This window comes from Cryptomeria japonica, chromosome 11 (assembly GCF_030272615.1).
Source record: "Cryptomeria japonica chromosome 11, Sugi_1.0, whole genome shotgun sequence".
Classification (NCBI taxonomy): Eukaryota; Viridiplantae; Streptophyta; class Pinopsida; order Cupressales; family Cupressaceae; genus Cryptomeria; species Cryptomeria japonica.
In genome coordinates, this window is record NC_081415.1 from 102,788,983 (window position 1) to 102,807,730 (window position 18,748).

The 18,748-nt window shown below is 35.5% G+C and overlaps 1 protein-coding gene across 3 annotated transcripts; it reads left to right on the plus strand.

Moving 5' to 3' along the window:
* Positions 1 to 208: 208 nt before the first annotated feature.
* On the plus strand, positions 209 to 7,668 carry LOC131041314 (transcription termination factor MTEF1, chloroplastic). 3 transcript variants are annotated; one of them, XR_009359401.1, is made up of 3 exons: positions 209 to 1,358; positions 7,226 to 7,328; positions 7,436 to 7,666. XR_009359401.1 is itself a non-coding variant. In XM_059214053.1 (2 exons), the coding sequence occupies exon 1, from the start codon at positions 351 to 353 to the stop codon at positions 1,353 to 1,355; it is 1,005 nt and encodes a 334-aa protein (XP_059070036.1). In that variant the 5' UTR covers positions 209 to 350; the 3' UTR covers positions 1,356 to 1,358; positions 7,226 to 7,668. The 3 variants fall into 3 exon arrangements, 2 of the variants coding, with proteins under 2 accessions (XP_059070036.1, XP_057830338.2); XM_059214053.1 differs by having other exon boundaries at positions 7,226 to 7,668; XM_057974355.2 differs by lacking the exons at positions 7,226 to 7,328; positions 7,436 to 7,666 and adding an exon at positions 1,473 to 7,219.
* The last annotated feature ends 11,080 nt before the right edge of the window (positions 7,669 to 18,748 follow it).

Sequence of the window (18,748 nt, forward strand, 5' to 3'; positions counted from 1 at the left end):
GTGAAAATACATATTTATAAAACATATGGAATTATGAAGATGAGTCTAACATGAATATATTAAAATATTGGGCAGCTAGTGGATCATCTCCCCTAAGTTCATCTGGTAAAAATCACAGCTCCCCTTAAAATTTGCATGACGCCTTGCACGTGGCAACTATGGTTCTCACATATTCCTATTAAATTAAAAACAAGAAGAAAATCATTGTAGCTATCTCGAATTCCTATCAAATATTCCTGGACTCTTATTTGAGGCAATGAGGTGTCTGTATTAAAAGAATATATAGTGAGGCAACATTTTACAGGTAAGATCAAGTCAAGGAAATCCAACGGTTAAGTTTAAGAGACCTTATGCCTCAACTCAATTCTCCAACCAGAGTGCCATTATCCATATCAGCTCCAGGCATTTCTCCTATATTGAAAATTACCAGTCCTTTCCACAGAAAATCCAATTTCAACACACTCATCAAAGCTCAGACAAAAGGTTCTGAACATTCAGATCAAAAATCTAAATACTCAATCCAGTCATTACGGAAGAATGCAAATTCTAGAGATGGTGCCGATAATTTCACAGCCACGAGGTCTCTGGATCCTACAGCAAGGTCTTCCCAGCTACTGTCACTTTCTTTCAATTTGAGAGAAAAAGTTTTATACCTCGAGCTAATGGGTGTGGACTCCACAAAGGCCTTGAGAGACAACCCTTCAGTCCTCCGTGCCAGTTTAAGCAGCATAAAAGATGTGGTGGGTTACTTGAAGCAAATGGGTATCTTGTATAAAGACTTTAGAAAAATATTGGGTATGTGCCCACAAATCCTCACTTTGAATGTTAATAAGGATCTGGTTCCAGTATTCAGTTTTTTCTTTGAAGTAAAGATTTCCAGAAAAGACATAAGAAAATCTATTTGTAGATGCCCGAAACTGCTCATCTGTAGTGTTAGTGAGCAACTTAGACCTACACTGTATTATCTGAAGAAATTGGGGTGTGTTATTGATTGTTCCAACACAGTACTATTGGTTTCCAGTGTGGAAAAGTCCTTTGTTCCCAAGTTAGAGTACTTGCAGAGTTTGGGGTTTTCTTACAAGGAAGCTGTGGAAATGGTGGTGAGGGCTCCTAATATTTTTCGCGCCAGTGTGGAAAATAATCTTCAGCCAAAGATTGATTTTCTAACCAATGAGATGGGTCGTAAAGTCAAGGAGTTATTGGATTTTCCACAGTATTTTGGTTTTAGTTTAGAGAAGAGGATTAAACCTAGACATATGCTGTTAGTCAAATACAGTGTTTATTTAACGCTGCCTGATATGCTGCTTAAAAATGACAAGGAATTTTTAAAGAGAGTGAAACAGCTAGCTGGATAAACCGTAAGTTCTTGGCACCTTGGATTTAAGGTCATGAATTTTTTGAACTCCAATTCTTTCAGTTTTCATTGTTGGATAAATTTTGAAATGGACATCTGAATTTATGTTGATGTACAGAAATGACAAAATCAGGTCAATAAGACTTAATTATATTGCCAAGAATAGTAAACTACTGAACCACATGGGAGTAACTATACAAACAAAAAAATTCTGTGTAACAAAACCAAGAAGGGTGCTATTAGAATTCAGTCAACTGAAATCATATTACTGTTCCCAAATGACGAAAGCAGGTCGCTTAGACTGAAGTATATTGTCAAGAATAGCAAACCATGGAAGTGGCCCCATAGAGGGCAACTTTACAACCAAAAGAATTGTAACTGTAGTAAGGAAACCAGGTGGGATTTCATTAGAATCTAGTACTTTCTGCCAGTTGGGATTTCATTAGAATCCAGTATTTTCTGTTTCTTTTTCTTGTATATTATTGTGAATGCTGCAATCTCTGAACAATGTAGTTACGCTAGTCATTGGTGATAAGGGAGAAAATATTATTGAACTCATAAAAACATTGCATATGTTCTTTGTAATTTGAGATACATGTTGCTTGTCATTCAGTTCAATCACTACTTTTGCCCAAATGCTGCAAGCTTCCTATATACGCATTGCAGAATTACTTAGAAGGTAATTAAAGTGGTATGTTTTCTGTTAATGTTGATTCTTTAATTGGAATTAGATGAGTATAATTATAAAGTTACCTTTGTATTCATATCTCATATGATGCAGGGCATCAAAATCAGGTTTTTAATATGTCGAGGTGTACATGGTCTCACTAATAGAATTTGAAGCAGCAAACAAAACACTGACTACACTGCTCATTTTATTAATCATTCAGTATACATATAAATAGCTACAAATAATCTTAAGTAGATCCTATAAGTCTACTAACTGTCTTGACAAGAACTATAGCTGATTGACAGCTAACAGGTATTGTAGATATATGATTTCCACAGTCCATAGTGTTAACATACATAGCTTCACAGATCAACCGTGTGAATTTTTCGCTTGATGTTTTGGATTAAACTCCATGATCCATCATCAGGAATAAGAAAACAGAACAAGAGAAACGCGAATAGAATGAACTTAATAGGTATTGATTGACAGCAAATTGAATTTAACTAAACATATTGGACACATAACACTATTTGATGGCACGTACTCAAAACTTGAGTATGACTTATTCATTTATGTTGGAGCATTTATTCCAACATTTCGCTAATATAGTTTAGGCCTTTCTCCACTTTGCATCATTTTAACCCAGAGACAGTTGAAACAGCTTTAGATGCACTATCTAGCGATAACAAACAACATAATCAGCGGGTTACTGCATAAATCAGCAGGCTTATTTATGTTCTCATGTATTGATTCAAAACCTTGCGTACACCTTCTTAGCTGTCACGTCCTTTTTTTTGAATTAAGATAATTAATATTATTGATAATTATTTAAGCTGGGCCTAATAATCTTTAATTTTATGGGCAGCTTAATAATATTATTGTAATTAAAATAGAGGTGTTTTTAAACATTAGTATTAACTAAAAGTATTTTTGAATACTTAAAAATTAAAGTTAAAAGTATTTTAAATATTTGGAGGGAAATTTAGGACCCAAGGGCTTAATTTGAAAAGACATATTAAGGAGGTGCATATTTTCATCTCGAGATCATTTTTTCAAGCTATCCTTTTGCATCCAATTTTTTAGATTTCAATAGTTTGTATCTTCATTCAATCTAGGGCATCCAAGGACAAAACCCCTCTTGAATTCCACATTTGGGAATGAAGCAATCTTGGGTTATACCATCTCAAGAATCACAATCGAGCTGATTTGAAGATATTTTCAGTTTACTACAGTGGTGCTGCAGTGTTTTTGCAACCAAAAATCATTATTTTGTTGCCTTGTCATATTTGAGGGTTTCTACATTGGTTTACAGGATTTAGAGAGTTATTGTGCATCAAAATTGCTGGATCCAAATTGTTTATGACATTTCCAGACAACCCTAGCAGAGTGGCACCTTTGAAGTAAGAAAACCAAACATTTTGAGCATTAAAACAGTTACATCCACTGTTGTTTGTGCTATTTTACTCATTCTTTATCAGCAATCAGCAATTTGAAGTAAAGCATCAACCTTGCAAGGAGATTACTCTTGATTTATGACATATTGCAGATGTATCCAAGGCAGATTTAAATTTTATCAGCATTTTTATTGAGATCTTTAGCCAGCTGTTCCATTCAAGGGCATAGAGTAATGATAATTCATCAGTTTTGAGAGGAATTGGCATAGAAAAGGGTTTGCATACAGTTTCTGATGCAAAACGAAACACTCCATGCATACAATCTCAAAACAGAAATTCAAATATCATACATTGAAAACAAAATAGCCACAAACAAACTCAAATGAATTTTCTTCATTTCATTCAATACATACAAAATGTTTTACCAACAAAATTCATGGTCACTCATGGTCTAAGACGCTTGATACCATTGACGCAATAACAAACTTCTTGCCTCGCAAAGCTCAAATACAATTCCAGATTATATAGTTAATACTTTGCCTTAACTCTCTTAATGCTGCTTCCTTCACTCTTGGTAGTGACAACACACACACCTTCTTAGCTGACCCCCTTTCTACATAGCTTCACACCCACATTCTTATCTTTGCACATCCCACTATTTTCTTTCCTGCGCTGCCATTCACTACCTATGATGGCAAATTGGCCAGCCCACACATCTCCATCGCCCCTCTCCCACCCCCTCCCGCTCCCGACTTTTTCCTATTTATCATGTACTCTATTTTATACTTAACCAAATCAGTCCTTTGACTTCAATGTAGCCAGATTTGCTCTTCCGTTTTGTTCAACCACTTTTCTCTGCCTTAATGGTTGCTACCACATGCCCCCTCAAAGATTGGTGCCACTTCCTCTTTACTGTTTCAAATGAAATAGAAACTAAATCCGCTTTTATGCCATTTGACACAAGTAGGCAGGATGTTGGCAGCAGCTATGGGATTTGACGTTACACCTACCAAGTCTCTTAAAACTTCCTCTACAAATCCATTTGTGCATATTTCCATTCCGTTGAGGCATTCTGACAAGAGTTACATTTCAGGTCTATGCTTCCACATTTCGCATATTTATTGATAGAGCATTTTAAATATAATACTTGACAAAATTTCCACTCTATCATGCATTGATGGATGTCCAGACTTTGTTTCAAAGCTCCCATTTTAGCATGGGCTAGTAGGATGCTCCTGCATCAGACACACCCGGTAGAAAGTTTGTGAGCATAGGCTCACAAAAGTGGAGTTGAGTTATAGAATCACTCGTTGAGATTGCGAAAAATTTGCAGTGAACTCTTTCATTGTGGCAATTGCACATGAAACTATTTCTTTTTCCTTTTCTTATGGGCTTACAACACTTTGTCGGAATCACCCTCCTCTCGCAATGGTTCTCTCCTCTCTTCTTCTTCTTCATGGGTACCAACTCACCATCAACTGATCTCCTACACCAAATATCCTTTCCTCTCTTCCCCTCTTTCACAGATTTCAATCCACCATGAACCAACCACCTCCACCAAGTTTCACCTGCACAATCTTTTACAGCTTCCACGTACAAATATGCAACATCTATATTCCACCTTGTTACTATAACATCCTCTTTCTCACTCACTTTAGCACACAAATCCATCTCCAATTCTTTATTACAAAATTCATAAAAATTTACCTCTTCTGCTGCAACATCTTCTTCATCACCTCTCATTATGACTGCAACTTCCTTTGGCAATTCATCTTCTTTCCCGTTCTCTTCACTCGAAGTGATCTCTTCTCCAAGCAATGGTTTGTCTTCATTAGGTCCTCGATCAAGCTCTGCTACAACTTCAATTTCATTCTCTTCTTCTTGCCTTCAACATGACATGTAACTCCATCATCCCTTTGATCTGCAACCAATATATTCCACTCTACGTCCAATGCTGCAATCCTTATTAACAAATCATCTCTTTCTCTTTCCATTTCCACATTCTCATTTTGATCAAAACATAGATCAAAATCTGAGTTTACCTTATTACCTTCTATTGCAACTTTCGTTCCACCTACAATCAATTTATCCCATTATTCTTCAATCTGGATTAGAAAAAGATCTTTTTCATTTTCACATGTATCCTCTAAAGGATTCTCTCTTGCTGCAAACTCATTATCCTCCATTTCCATAATAGCATTCAAAAAAATTAAATGCTACATCATTTGCCTTCACCATTACAATTCTTTTCTCACTATCACTCATCATATCATTGAAACATAAATCAGATTTGGTTTTAACCCCATCAAAATATGATATTTCTCCTTTCCTTACAGCTGCAACATGATTTTCAACCTCCTCACATCCATCCCTTTCATTCACATCATTCACATGCAAATCAGAATCGTCGGTAAACTCACCAAATGTAAGTTTTACCTTTTCTTTTACGGCCGCAACTTGGTTGTTCTGTTCTTCAATGTCCTCCATTTCACTCAACTCTTTTGTTGCTGTTGCAACCTCTGTATTTTCATCCACCATGTCTTCTAATAGACATTCCTCAGCTTCAGGTTCATCTATCTCTTCATATTCATCCTCTTCTCCTTCCTCCGTGTCATATGTATGACACTTTGCTACTTCTTTCTTTCTTGCATTCAAAATATCATTAGAATAATAAAACTCAGCATCACCTCCTTTGTGATGAAGGGTTTTTCTCTTTTCCAACTGTTCTTCTATTTTTTTCACTTGTTGCTTCAACTTTATAAATTCTTCTCTCATTCAATCACTTATTGTCTCTCTCATTTTCTTGAGTCCATGAATTGTCAAAATCCATCTAATGACAAAAGTCCTCTTTCTCTTTTGCTTTTCCATACTCGAAGAATAAAAAAATCTTAACACAAATCCTCAAACCCTCATCCCTCTTTCAATGTTCACAAGCATTATTGTAAACTGCCTCCTTCAGCAATCTGTTTACAATCACGAGAACCTCAGCTCTCCAAACCCTTTGAAAATTTCTTCTTACAACTTGCACATCTGTCCGCAATAAAATTCCACACACTCTCCATCCTCAGGTCTTGATGCAAGCTGCCTCCAATTGGCACTTCTGCTTGCACATTCAAGAACTCCCGCTCTGCTACCATTGATTCGAAATGAAACACTCAGATACAATCTCAAAACAGGAACTCAAATATCACACATTGGAAACAAAATAGCCACAAACAGACTCAAATCAATTTTCTTCATTTCATTCAATACATACAAATTGTTCTACCAACAAAATTCATGGTCACTCATGGTCTAATACCCCTGATACCATTGGTGCAATAACAAACTTCTCGCCTCGCAAAGCTCAAATACAATTCCAGATTATATAGGCAATACCATGCCTTAACTCTCTTAATGCTGCTTCCTTTCCTATTGGCAGTGACAACACATACACCTTCTTAGCGGACCCCCTTTCTATGCAGCTTCACACCCACATTCTTATCTTTGCACAGCCCACTATTATCTTTCCTGCACTACGATTCACTACCTATGATGGCACATTGGCTGCTGCCAGCCCCCCGCTTCCCACCTCCCAGCCCCGACCCCGGCCCCCCGCCTCCCCTTTTTCCTATGCACCATGTGCTCTGTTTTCTACTCAGCCAAATTGACTTCAACGTAGCCAGATCTGCTCATCCTTTCTGCGCAGCCACTTTTCCTTGCCTTAATGGTTGCTACCACACACCCTCCTCAAAGATTGGTGCCGCTTCCTATCTACCGTTTCAAATGAAATAGAAACTAAATCAGTTTTTATGCTATTTGGTGCAGGCAGCGGTTATGGTATTTGGTGTTACACCTGCCAAGTCTCTTAAAGCCTCCTCTACAAATCCATTTGTGCACATCTCCATTCCGTTGAGGCATTCTGACAACAGTTACGTTTCATGTCTATGCTTCTACATTTTGCATATTTACTGACAGAGCATTTTAAATATAATAACTGACAAAATTTCCCACTCTCATGCATTGATGGATGTCCAGACTTTGTTTCAAAGTTCCCATTTCATCACGGGCTGGTAGGATGCTCCTGCATCAGTTTCAGTCACACTGTAGCTCCCTAACAGCAGCTGTACAACCTTTAAGACTTCTAATGCAATGCCATACAACTGTATCAGGCCATGCAGCAGCTTGTAAGTGCAAAAGGTTCATTTAAATATAATTTTTGAGGCTGTAAAATTTGATCAACATTTTGGCAATAAAAATAAGTTATTATTGGAGGGTATCAAGTTGTTTTCTGCCCAAGGGTTTGTTTTGATTTTTCAACATCAGTTAGGGTTTATTTCACAAACTAGAAATTTACATTTTCAGAGTTCAATATTGGTTAGCACATTCCATTTTCTTTTGAAAATTCAGGGTTTGGCATTACAATATTTAAGGGATATTACATGAACCCACATAGACTCATTGTCCTAATGTTAGGATCATCGTTTGATCTCTTAGCAATGCTCAACATCCTTGTTTCTTTTCAAAAATAATTAACCTTTTCTGCTTTCCATCATCACATAGTGTTAGCTTCAACCATGAAAATCATACTCAATAAAACTGTATAACTATAAATATTTATAACAAACTCTCTTGTTGGTTGTTGCAAGTTGCAAGTCTCAATGCAGCTCTGATTGTAACCATGCATATTGGTGGTTGCAGCTCTAGAGACACGTTAATTAGATTCAAACATTCTTGGTTCTTGTTCTGAGGTACACATCAGATTCAGCACACAATTATGCATGGGTTGCTGCATTGTATCACCAAACAATGCTCAGTATTTCTTGATGCTTTGTTTATCTAATCATCAAGATTGCTGATATTGGGATTTAACACAACTCTAACTGGAGGAATATCAGATAATTGATGATCCTAAACGTTATTTAAAATATGATTCTCCATTCTCGTAGTTCAAAGATTATGGTAACGAGGTTTCATCTCATCTCAACTGATGTTGCTACCAGCAAAACTTGTTTTCTTCTTTTGTAATTAGTTTTCTCAAATTGAGAAGGGTCTTTATGTAAGCAGTCATTTTGAGATTTCATATTTTGGTATATACATTTTTTGAATTGGAAGGCATTAGTTTGAGATGTAACCATTGTGTTACTCGTCACTCTGTAAAACCTTTTGACATGTAGCACTGATGTCATACTTTCATCCTGTCTATTGAGGACAGGTTCAGCTACATTTGATAGTAAAGGTGACACAGTTTCTGACAGTAGAATATTCGGTCTTGAAAAGCACCTGGAGTGCATTCTGCCTGAAACATGCCTATTATAAACTGTTTTAGACAAGGGTCTCTTGCTTATCAAGAGAAACCAGATAAAACTGAGAACCTTAGTTCCTTTTGCAAGCTGAAAAATGGCTTTCTGAAAAATCTTTTGAGAATTTTAAGAAAGGAAATTGGCAACTGTACTGCCAAACTCAGCAATCATTCAGCCTTTGCCAAACTTTGCAATCATTCATAAAATAATTTCAAGCAGGTCCTTATCAGATTGTATAGATGGATAGGCCTGATTGACATCCTTACAAATCATTGATGCGCACAAAAGACACAAAACTATTTGATAAAATCGAGCAAAAACATTATACATTATCTACTGTACAGAGAAATCCAAACAGATATAGGATAATGTTTGCAAACATAACACATTAAAGATTTGTAGACAAACTCTATAAATAGCTAGGCTAACAGAAAGCACGATACAAACAAAGTATTGATAACGACCAAAGAACCACATTGAGCCAACTGTAGCACTCTGTTTGGTACTAAAGAGGGCAAGTTCTTTCATGGGTGTTCACAAGTATTTGCTCTTGTTATGCATGGAATCTGATAAGGGCAAAATTAGCAAGGGCAGTGCTATCCCTCTATTTTTAGGGGAGTATAATATTTAATTTCCTCGAAACTCTATATAATGGCAGACTTTTTGTAAAAAAATTCGTAGATATTTTATACTGTCTCTGTATAAACATAAGCAGAAGCCAGAAGTAAACATTGATATTCATTGCAACTTAATAAAGAAAACATGATAGAATTCCTTCACCAGATTGTATTCATCAAATCTTGAAGTGGTTACAAAATTACAATCTTTGAAACAAAATTGACTATCTCATCACAGTAAATGATGACAGATAATTTAAGTCTAACTTAGTGTCTTCTAGCATCTGACACTTAGTCATTCTTACTCAATGGGTACAATTTCAAAATCAGCTCTTTGAGATGTGTTGGAGTTATTACATCACATATTTAGAGTATAGGCTAGTATAGATTACAATAAATAAATAATGTTAGTTCAATAATTAGTTGGGAAGTTATTCTGGTGAGTTTTTTTAATGAGAAATAAAGGTTTTAAAAAAGTCTATATTTCAATGTAATACCATCATGATGAACTCACGAGTTAATATATTATTTTATGTGATTTTGTTTACAGTGATGATTTGATTTATTTTTTCGTTGCGTTTGTTCACCATTGAGAGGGGCCTGCACTCTTGTCATCATGGTCCTTATGAACAACTCATTCCTTAATTTTTAAATCATCTCCTTTTTAATTTTCTTCATGATCGGGTTCTTAGTTCAGGCCAGCCTTTAAAAAAAGCTCCCAATTCATAGGTTGCCCTTGTATAGGGGCAGGGTCAATAATTGGAACAAAAGAGGTGTAGCTTATGCCCAATTTTGTATTGATATGCTGACTTGTTTCAATCTCCTAACTAATCTAGATGTGTGAGCATAAACATGGGGTGATTGCTTGTATATGACAATATCTCGAAAGTGATTGTGTAAAATAATTTCTTCTCAACTTTCACTAATAATTGTTTTCTATTCTTTTCTAATTCCTTTAGAAGCTTATATAATGAATAGCAAAGTTCCATTAGGGCCTCATTATGAATAGCAAAGTTCCATTAGGGCCTCATTATGAATAACAAAGTTCCATTAGGGCGGCCTCATTTATTTTAAAAAGTAATGAAACTTGGTAATCACTAGGGAAAAATTCAATTCCTTTGAAGGCTTGTGCACATCACTTTTGTTCTTCATCCAAGGCCATTATGAATTCTTTGAAACCATCCCTCTTTGTAGCATAATATACATGATAGGAGTCCATATTGTTTTCCATATATGGTTAGATATTCTTTCTAATGGAGTAAAATAGACATGACATTTGCACCTTTGCATCAATCCACTTGTATGCTTTCATCATTTGAAAGCTACAAAATTGAGGAATTTATCTTTAGTTTGAAAAATGATACTATTTAGTCAAAATCCACATATAGCTTGTACTAGCCATGCCTAATGATGTCTTCTATGAGTGGCATTAGGATCGAAATTATGAGATTTTCAACTAAACTTGGTACCATCATTATGGTTCAATGGTCCTAGATTGTTGTTTTTTAATGGCTTCTTAGACTTGAAGCATTAGAATTCTAGTAAGCTTCCAATACACATAATTGAAGAAAATAATCTTCTATGCATAAGTGAGGTTTGAGTACCTTGGGACCACTTTTCATTGTTTCACAAATAAGAAATGGCCGTTTCTTGTTAGTTGATACATCATATTATTAGAATTATCATTATAAAAATTCATTTTAAGAATATTTGAGACTCATTAACTTGTAAAATTAATTCAATTAATTGGTCTAATTTCTTGTATGATTTGAAACTACTTAGTTTTTTTAATAAAAACGTTTCTAGATAACTTTAATATGATAACTTTTTAGTGTCAATGTTTTGGAACACACTTCTTAATCCATTGCTAATTAATTGGTCTAATTTCTTGTATGATTTGAAACTACTTAGTTTTTTTAATAAAAAACGTTTCTAGATAACTCTAATATGATAACTTTTTAGTGTCAATGTTTTGGAACACACTTCTTAATCCATTGCCAAGACAGATATAATAATAATGTTACAAATGAGGTTGGTTTATGTTGATCTATTCCATCACAATACATGAGATGATATAATAACAACAAAAATTAAGAACTATTTTTTACAAATCTAATAATTAAATTAACAAATTAGAGAATATCTCATTAGGTGGGTGTATGCTAGCTAATGATCAATGGAGCTAAAGTAGCCAATAACTAGTTTCTCCCAATTTATTAGTAAATCTAAAAATTAAGTGAACTAAATTGATACTGCAATCTCATTTTCTTGGATGTTAGACCTATATGATTTCTCATGTTCTTATTTGTTAGAATTTAATTGCACATTATATAATTTTCCTACTCAAAATGCATATTGAATGAAACTATGGAATAAATAGCTTGTATTGTGTGTGTATGTGTGTTTTGGTTATTATTATTATAATTAATGTTATTATTTTCCAAAAGGGGGTAACACAAAGAGAATTACACAACAAGAAGGGCCAACAACCCAACAAAGAATTGCATAGTTCTATCTTCCACAACTAATTGTTCCAACATGTGAGATTTAATATTAAAGTTTTATTAAGTGGATTTGTCCCATCATATAAGTAATAAAATGCAATAACATAATATGGTGCCTATTAGAGATACAACTACTACCATCTCTAGGCTAGCCTTAAACCACACACACTAGCAATATATTAAGCCCAGAAAATGTTAGTCAACTCTAAGTGTTTAACACTTTTAAGCCTAGAAGATCAAAGCTAAGTGTGTGTGATTTAAGTCGTCCGCCATCTCTATACCTTTATTGAACAAACCACACTAGACAACAAATCACACTACTACCTATAAGACAAACATATAAAAAACAACCTTGGCAACCCTAAAGGGGTTTAGCTATACCAAGATACAAACACCAACAATGTACGTACAAGTTAAAAAACCACCACCAACTCATAAGTGCTATACTTTTAGACAAACTAGTTATCTTCACCATTAAAGACTAGACCCTAGTGGTGGAACTTGCACGCAAGAGAATGAACACTCTCTTTGAACATAATAATAGGTTTCATTTGCAATAGTTTAGGTCCTTAAGTAGCCTCTAAAATATAGAGCTTGATACTTGAAAGTAGGTTCAATCAAAGGACTAGGCAATCCTTTTATCCTCTAGAACTGGAAGTATTTATACACTTGCTACTTCAATCATCACATTATGTTATGTAACCACCATTTTTTTAGTGCTAACAATCCCAAATGCTCTAGAAGGGCTAAGACATGATCATTGCTAAGTTTCATATCAATCACATCATTTCTTGCCTCCTATTGCACTTTGACGTGCTAAGATTGCTTGTTATTTTTTACACCTTGTCTTCTCTATCTAAATTGATGAATTTTCCCTAAACAAGTGTTAATACCTTGATTGTCCACTACCTCTTTCAACTTCAACCAAAAAATTGCCATTATTGAACTTGTTGACCTTACATTGGCATTGCCACTTATCCCATTCAGCCCCAACACAAAATTTTTCACCTTAAAGTCATAAGGAGAGAAAAACTAAATATAATCTTTAGTTTGTGGTTTGATACATGGCTATGTCAAAGCACATAACTTTCTCTTGCCATCCTACTACATGCTTAAAATATTCTTAAACTAACACATTCCAAAGGCATGCTACAGAAGCTCCATATGGCAAAGAGGAGATATAACACCACTTATAACACACATCTTGTTATTTGTAGCTATAAAAAAGATATAACTAACATGATGTGCTTGTGTGCTCATTAATTTATTAGCCATACCACTTTGTCACCTTCAACTAATGTCTATGCATGGATGATCATGTTTTCTAAACTAATCTAATCGCTTTTATTGCTACTTTTTATTGTGCAAAAACATTTAGAATGACTCCTCCATTCACTAGGTAATCACTTGCCAAATTTTGCTCTCTAAAATAATGCTCTCTTCAAATATTCCTCTAGATTCTAATCTAAGATAATATCTCCTTTCTATTTCTTGTATTGTAGGAATCTCTTATCTCCATTCTATGTAAATCTAGCTCATGAGCTACTTTTATAATTGCTCAAAGCACTTCTTATTTTACTTCATTATTGGATTTTAAACCAACATGTTTAGGTCGTTGCATAATTATAACATCATTTGAATTACATAAAATAAATCTTGTCCTTGCTTTGCTTAGATTTCCTTAGAAGCACCATCAAATTCAATGTTAAATCTTGTCAAGGTGGTTCTCAATTGATCTTTCTATTTTGTTTCTTGTTTATTAATCCATAAACACGAAGTGTGTATTGTTGTTGGTAACAAAATGTCAATAATAATAACATAATTAAAATGTAAGGAAGAATACAAACCAATGAAATTCAAGTTTTTGTACTAGGGAGATTTTTTTTGAAATATTAAAATTGATTGAACATATCCTCTTTTGACTTGAGTAATTACAAATAATGCAATGTGGTACGTGCTTACAAAAATGACTTTGTTTTTGATTAAAAAGTAGCGTTGAATAGGGCTCTGACCCTTTAACATAGTCAGGGACTATCAACATCACTAAAACAACCAAAAACAAGGTGTTGACCCTTAAAACAAAGTACATAGGAAGAGAAACAACCCAAATCCAGTCAATGAAGGGGGGAAACATCCAAACCTTGACAAGGAGGGGTTTGGGGGAGGGGGAGGACTTCCCCTTTTGCCTGTGACAAACCACAATCTAGGCGTACCTATCATTAGGACCAACAAAAGAGTGGTCCAATGGGGAGGACCCTGTAGGGTTACAAACAGTAGTGCTAGCAGAGTGTTGTTGCAGAGCAACAACATGCTGATGCAGAACCACCACAAATTGTTGTAGAGCAGCAACATGAGCATAAGCAACAACAACATTAGGTGAAGAAGAATAGGGTAGCAAAGCTGGAGTGACATGAGTTGAATCCACAGGGGCATAAGGAGGATCCACTAGAGCGGGAGAAGCCAAAACTGTGGAATTGACAACAACAATAAGTGGAACCTCATGCTTCTGAGAGGAGCCATTCAAATCATAATCAACAACCTAGATGGTCAAGTGATAAGTGGTAGCATCCTTCCACCAAGTAGAAACACCTTTGTGATGCGAAATAGAGAAGTCCGAAGGAAGATGACCCGTAGAGAAGCATTTCTAGCAATGAAAGGGGAGGACCTCAAAGTCCAACGACTGTGTCCAACATCGATCCCCCACTATGAGAACCACATCTCCCAGGATAGGCGAGGAGATATCAATGTCCACTAAGATGCAGGTTAGGTAGTGTGGTTCATTGAAGACATAACATCATCAACCTTCAAGAAATGGCCAACAGAGTTACCGATAGCCTCATAGAAAAATTGCTCCCGAAAATGAAGAGGGAAATTTGGGAGGCGAACCCAAACATGACACACATTATGCGGTTCATTGAGAGGGCTAAAAGAGGTTGTCCAAGGCTTAACCGAGATGGAGTGAACTCCCCAAGTCGACAACTTGCCCAAAACCAAATCCCCATCAGCCGAAGATGTGAAAGAAGCAATGAAGAAGCCTTTAGCATAGGGAAAAAGCTCAAGGTTATGAGATACCAAAGGCCTCCAAGAGTCACTCACCCAACGATGGATGTCCGACAGTGAAGGCTAGAGCCTAGAGAATCTGCACACTAAAGCGTAACATTGGTAGAACCCAATGTTGTCCACCACATCTTGTCCACAAACCACCACATGAGAGGATTTCGCAAAGGGAAGAGGATGAACCCCCTTGGAGGGCTGGGGAACAAACTTGACTTTGTTACACATACAACTAAAATTGTTAATTTTGTTGCAACACTAACATAATAATATAAAGATTGAACCTTGAATGTCGTGAACATTGAGTGTTTTGAATACAATTATAGTTGACAATCAAATCACAATATTAGGATAATAATATCTTAAATTGGAATATTTTTTCCTTTGGATACCTTTGTTATAGTCAAATTGTGTAACTAATTATATAAATTGAAGGTTAAATCAATAAACATTGATAAACATGCATCTTAGGAATAAGAGGGGATTGTCATGCCAACAATGTATGAGAAATGAAAAAAGGAAAAATGAGATGAAAGTGCAAACCCAAAAGTTTGATTTCAATAAATCAATAAGTTATATAAAATATTTGCATAATATTACACCCCATTAATCTACATGGGTTATAATGAGACCAAGTATGCCTTTGAATTTTTCAAATTTCTCTATGTCAAGTTCTTTGTCAATATTTACATGTTGATTTGCAATTGGACATCAATCATTTTGATGATGCCATTTTTATATAATTTTGAGCAAATGGAATTTATTGTTGATGTGCTTGGTTTGGTCATGAGGAAGTTGATTCCTTGCCATCTTAATTGCAAAAGTGTTGTTCACCAAGAGTGGTGTTGATGAAACTTATTTTCCTACAAATCTTGAAGAACCTTGTTGAACCACAATCTTTATCTAGTTGCTTTTTGAAGTTGGCATTTATTTTTATTTTATTAAAGACAAAGTTGACATTATCTTCTTCTTTGACTTCTTTTTAATTATTGCCGATCTTAAATTCATTAAGAAATTTGAAATAGGTTTCCCATCTTCAAAATCCCTTCCATAGTTTGAATTTGAATATTAAAACTACCTTGGAGTAATGAAGCCCAAAGCTTTGAGTTCCCTTTAGATATTGAAGAACCCCTTTGTTGCTAGCTAGTAATTCTCTTTACTTTTGCATGAATTTAGAGAGAACTACAACAATCAAAATATCTACTCGAGTTTTGGTTACATAGATATGACATCTAATGAGTTTCTACACTTGGTTTTTTATTAGGACAAAAACAGGTTTTGAAAGGACCCAAAACCCTTTACAACCAGATTTTGAATGGATCTAGAACACTCAAATAGAAAGTTGTCCTAACATAAGGAATATGAAAGCACCAGACAACCATGGGTAAAAAAGGCACCATAACCAAAAAACACGGGTTTTTTTTTTAAATAGGCTCCCACAACCTAAAACAAAGCTACAAAAAGAACAACCTGTAGCCAGCCTAAAACCAACCCCCAACCAAGAACCATCAATATTTACATTTAGAACTACTCTTGTGGGATCAGAGAGTCATGTCAAAAGAAGGCTTAGAGAACTTAGCTTTCTTTCCTTAACATAAATCCAACCCTCTTCCACTTGTGCTGCCTTATCATGCCAACACAACACACCATTATCCTAAGAATAGATGCCTGTAGCGACTGTCTCAGAGATTTCATCAGTATTCCTCCCTGCATGACCTTATCAGAAAAACCACCCGATTTGATAGTCAGAACACTATCACCCGAAATTGTAGCCTGAGGCCATTCTCTATCTCTTTAGGGGTTTCAACATGATATTATTGCATAGCTTCAACAACCCCACCATTTGTGACATCCGAAGAGGATGCCCCAAGACCTTGTGATTCCAGTGCAACCACCTCAAAAAGAACTCTTATGTTGCTCAGATTTCTTCTCAACCCTATAATGTTGTTCAGAAGCACCTTTCCACCATGTAGCCGTCATTGCCTTTTTCTCAAATCCACATTGTGTAGCTACATAACCTGTTTTAAAACATCTTCTACATCAGAAGGGAATCCCTTCATAGTCCAAAGATTGAACCCAAGAATCCTTAGAAGATTTAAGTAAAATCTCAGCTTGCAACCCTTTTGAAACATCCATTTCAACCAATATGTAGGCAAATGTGGACTAAAAAATATCAGAGGATTCATCATCCACCAACAAAAAATCTCCTAGGGTATCACCCACTTCTTCTAAAAGAGGATCAACCCATAAATGAAGTGAGAGATTAGGAAGCCGAACCCAAATTGAGATCTTATTAAATGTTTCAGAAGAAGGGCTGAAATAAGAGTGCCAAGGCTTGATCATCAACAAAAATTTGTCCTCCCAGCTAAAAAAATTATCACATAAGATTTTGTTTCTATCCTGAGCATTATCAAACTTAGAAATAAAAAACCCCTTACCCATGGGGAAAATATGGGCTTTCCCAGTAATAAGTGGCTCCCATTGTTCTGAGATCTAGGTGTGTGACTAAGGGAGGCTAGGCCAGAAACCCCTGAACTGACATATCACACCATGTAAGGAGAGAAAAGAAGCATTATGATCTATTTCCTCTTTCGTCTTTGCTTTCAAATTAATGAAAAAATGAAATTTGCAACATGAATGAACCCACCATACAACTGTCTCGCTTGTCGTGATCTTGGAACCTCACCAATCCACCTCTGCCCAACAGACACAGCCACGTCAACATTCAACAACTTACCAGAAAGTCGCACACCCTGCGTACCACCAGTGACAGAGGCACAAGGGCGGGACGAAACATCCCCTTGACCCACTGAGGAGGAGACACGCACGGAGGCAATGCCACCAAATTCACGACAGGAACAACGTAGGCCGAGGGCCAAGAAGCACCATCGTTAGGTTTTGAAATCGCCCCATGGGTGGGAAGAGTTGTTGTAGAGATAAGCACCATCATTACCCCTGGTTAAAAAATAAATTTGTAATCTCCCCTTTTCTACACTTGTATGTTCAAACTTTGTTGTATTCTTTGATGTCAATTCTAGATTTCCTTCAATGGGTGTGCTAAGTGGTTTGCCTTCCGCCATTTCAAATTTAATCAAAATAAAACTAATATTTTTGTTGGAATAAAAATGTGTTTAGATTTTTAAATCACTTCAACACCCAAATAGTAATAAATATTGACTTGATATTTTCATTTAAAAAACTATGATTAGTTCTAGTTTGGTTTTTACATTGTATTTTCATTGTTTCCTATTGTCAACAAATTATCCACATATACAACTATGTATACAATTATTTTGTCAATTGTCTTGACAAACATATGCACCTTCAAACTCAAAATGCTTGAAATGAATGATCAAGAGGTGTCTAGTGAAATTTTCATACAAAATGTATTGAGTTTGTTTAAAACCATACAACGATTTTAACAACTCACACACTTTGTCTTCTTAACCTTCAATAGAAAAACCTATTGGTTGAGTCATGCAAATTGTTTCTTTGAGATTAACATTTAGAAAAATAGTTTTCAAATCCATTTGATTAACTTTCCATTCATCGTGTTAGCCAAAAAAATCAAAATTATAGTCCATTTCATTGTAGATGCAAAGATCTCCTTAATTGATCTAGCCTTTTCGAGCGCATCCCTTTGCGACAAGCTTTTCTTTGTGTTTGTAAAGTGGGTCATTTTTTTTTTATTTGTTTCAAAACACCCACTTCCTAGCAATGGTTTTAGAATGAGTGTAGGATCAACCGACTCCTAAGTGTCATTCTTGATTAGAACATCATAGTCGACTTTCATCAATTTTCTCTATGCATCCAACTCTTTTACTTGTTTGAAGGATGTTGGTTATGTCATGGGATTTTTTCCTCATGAAATGA

What these genes read in the sequence shown, in the direction of transcription:
- LOC131041314 (XM_059214053.1), top strand. Translation starts at nt 351, where the DNA reads ATGCCTCAACTCAATTCTCCAACCAGAGTGCCATTATCCATATCAGCT.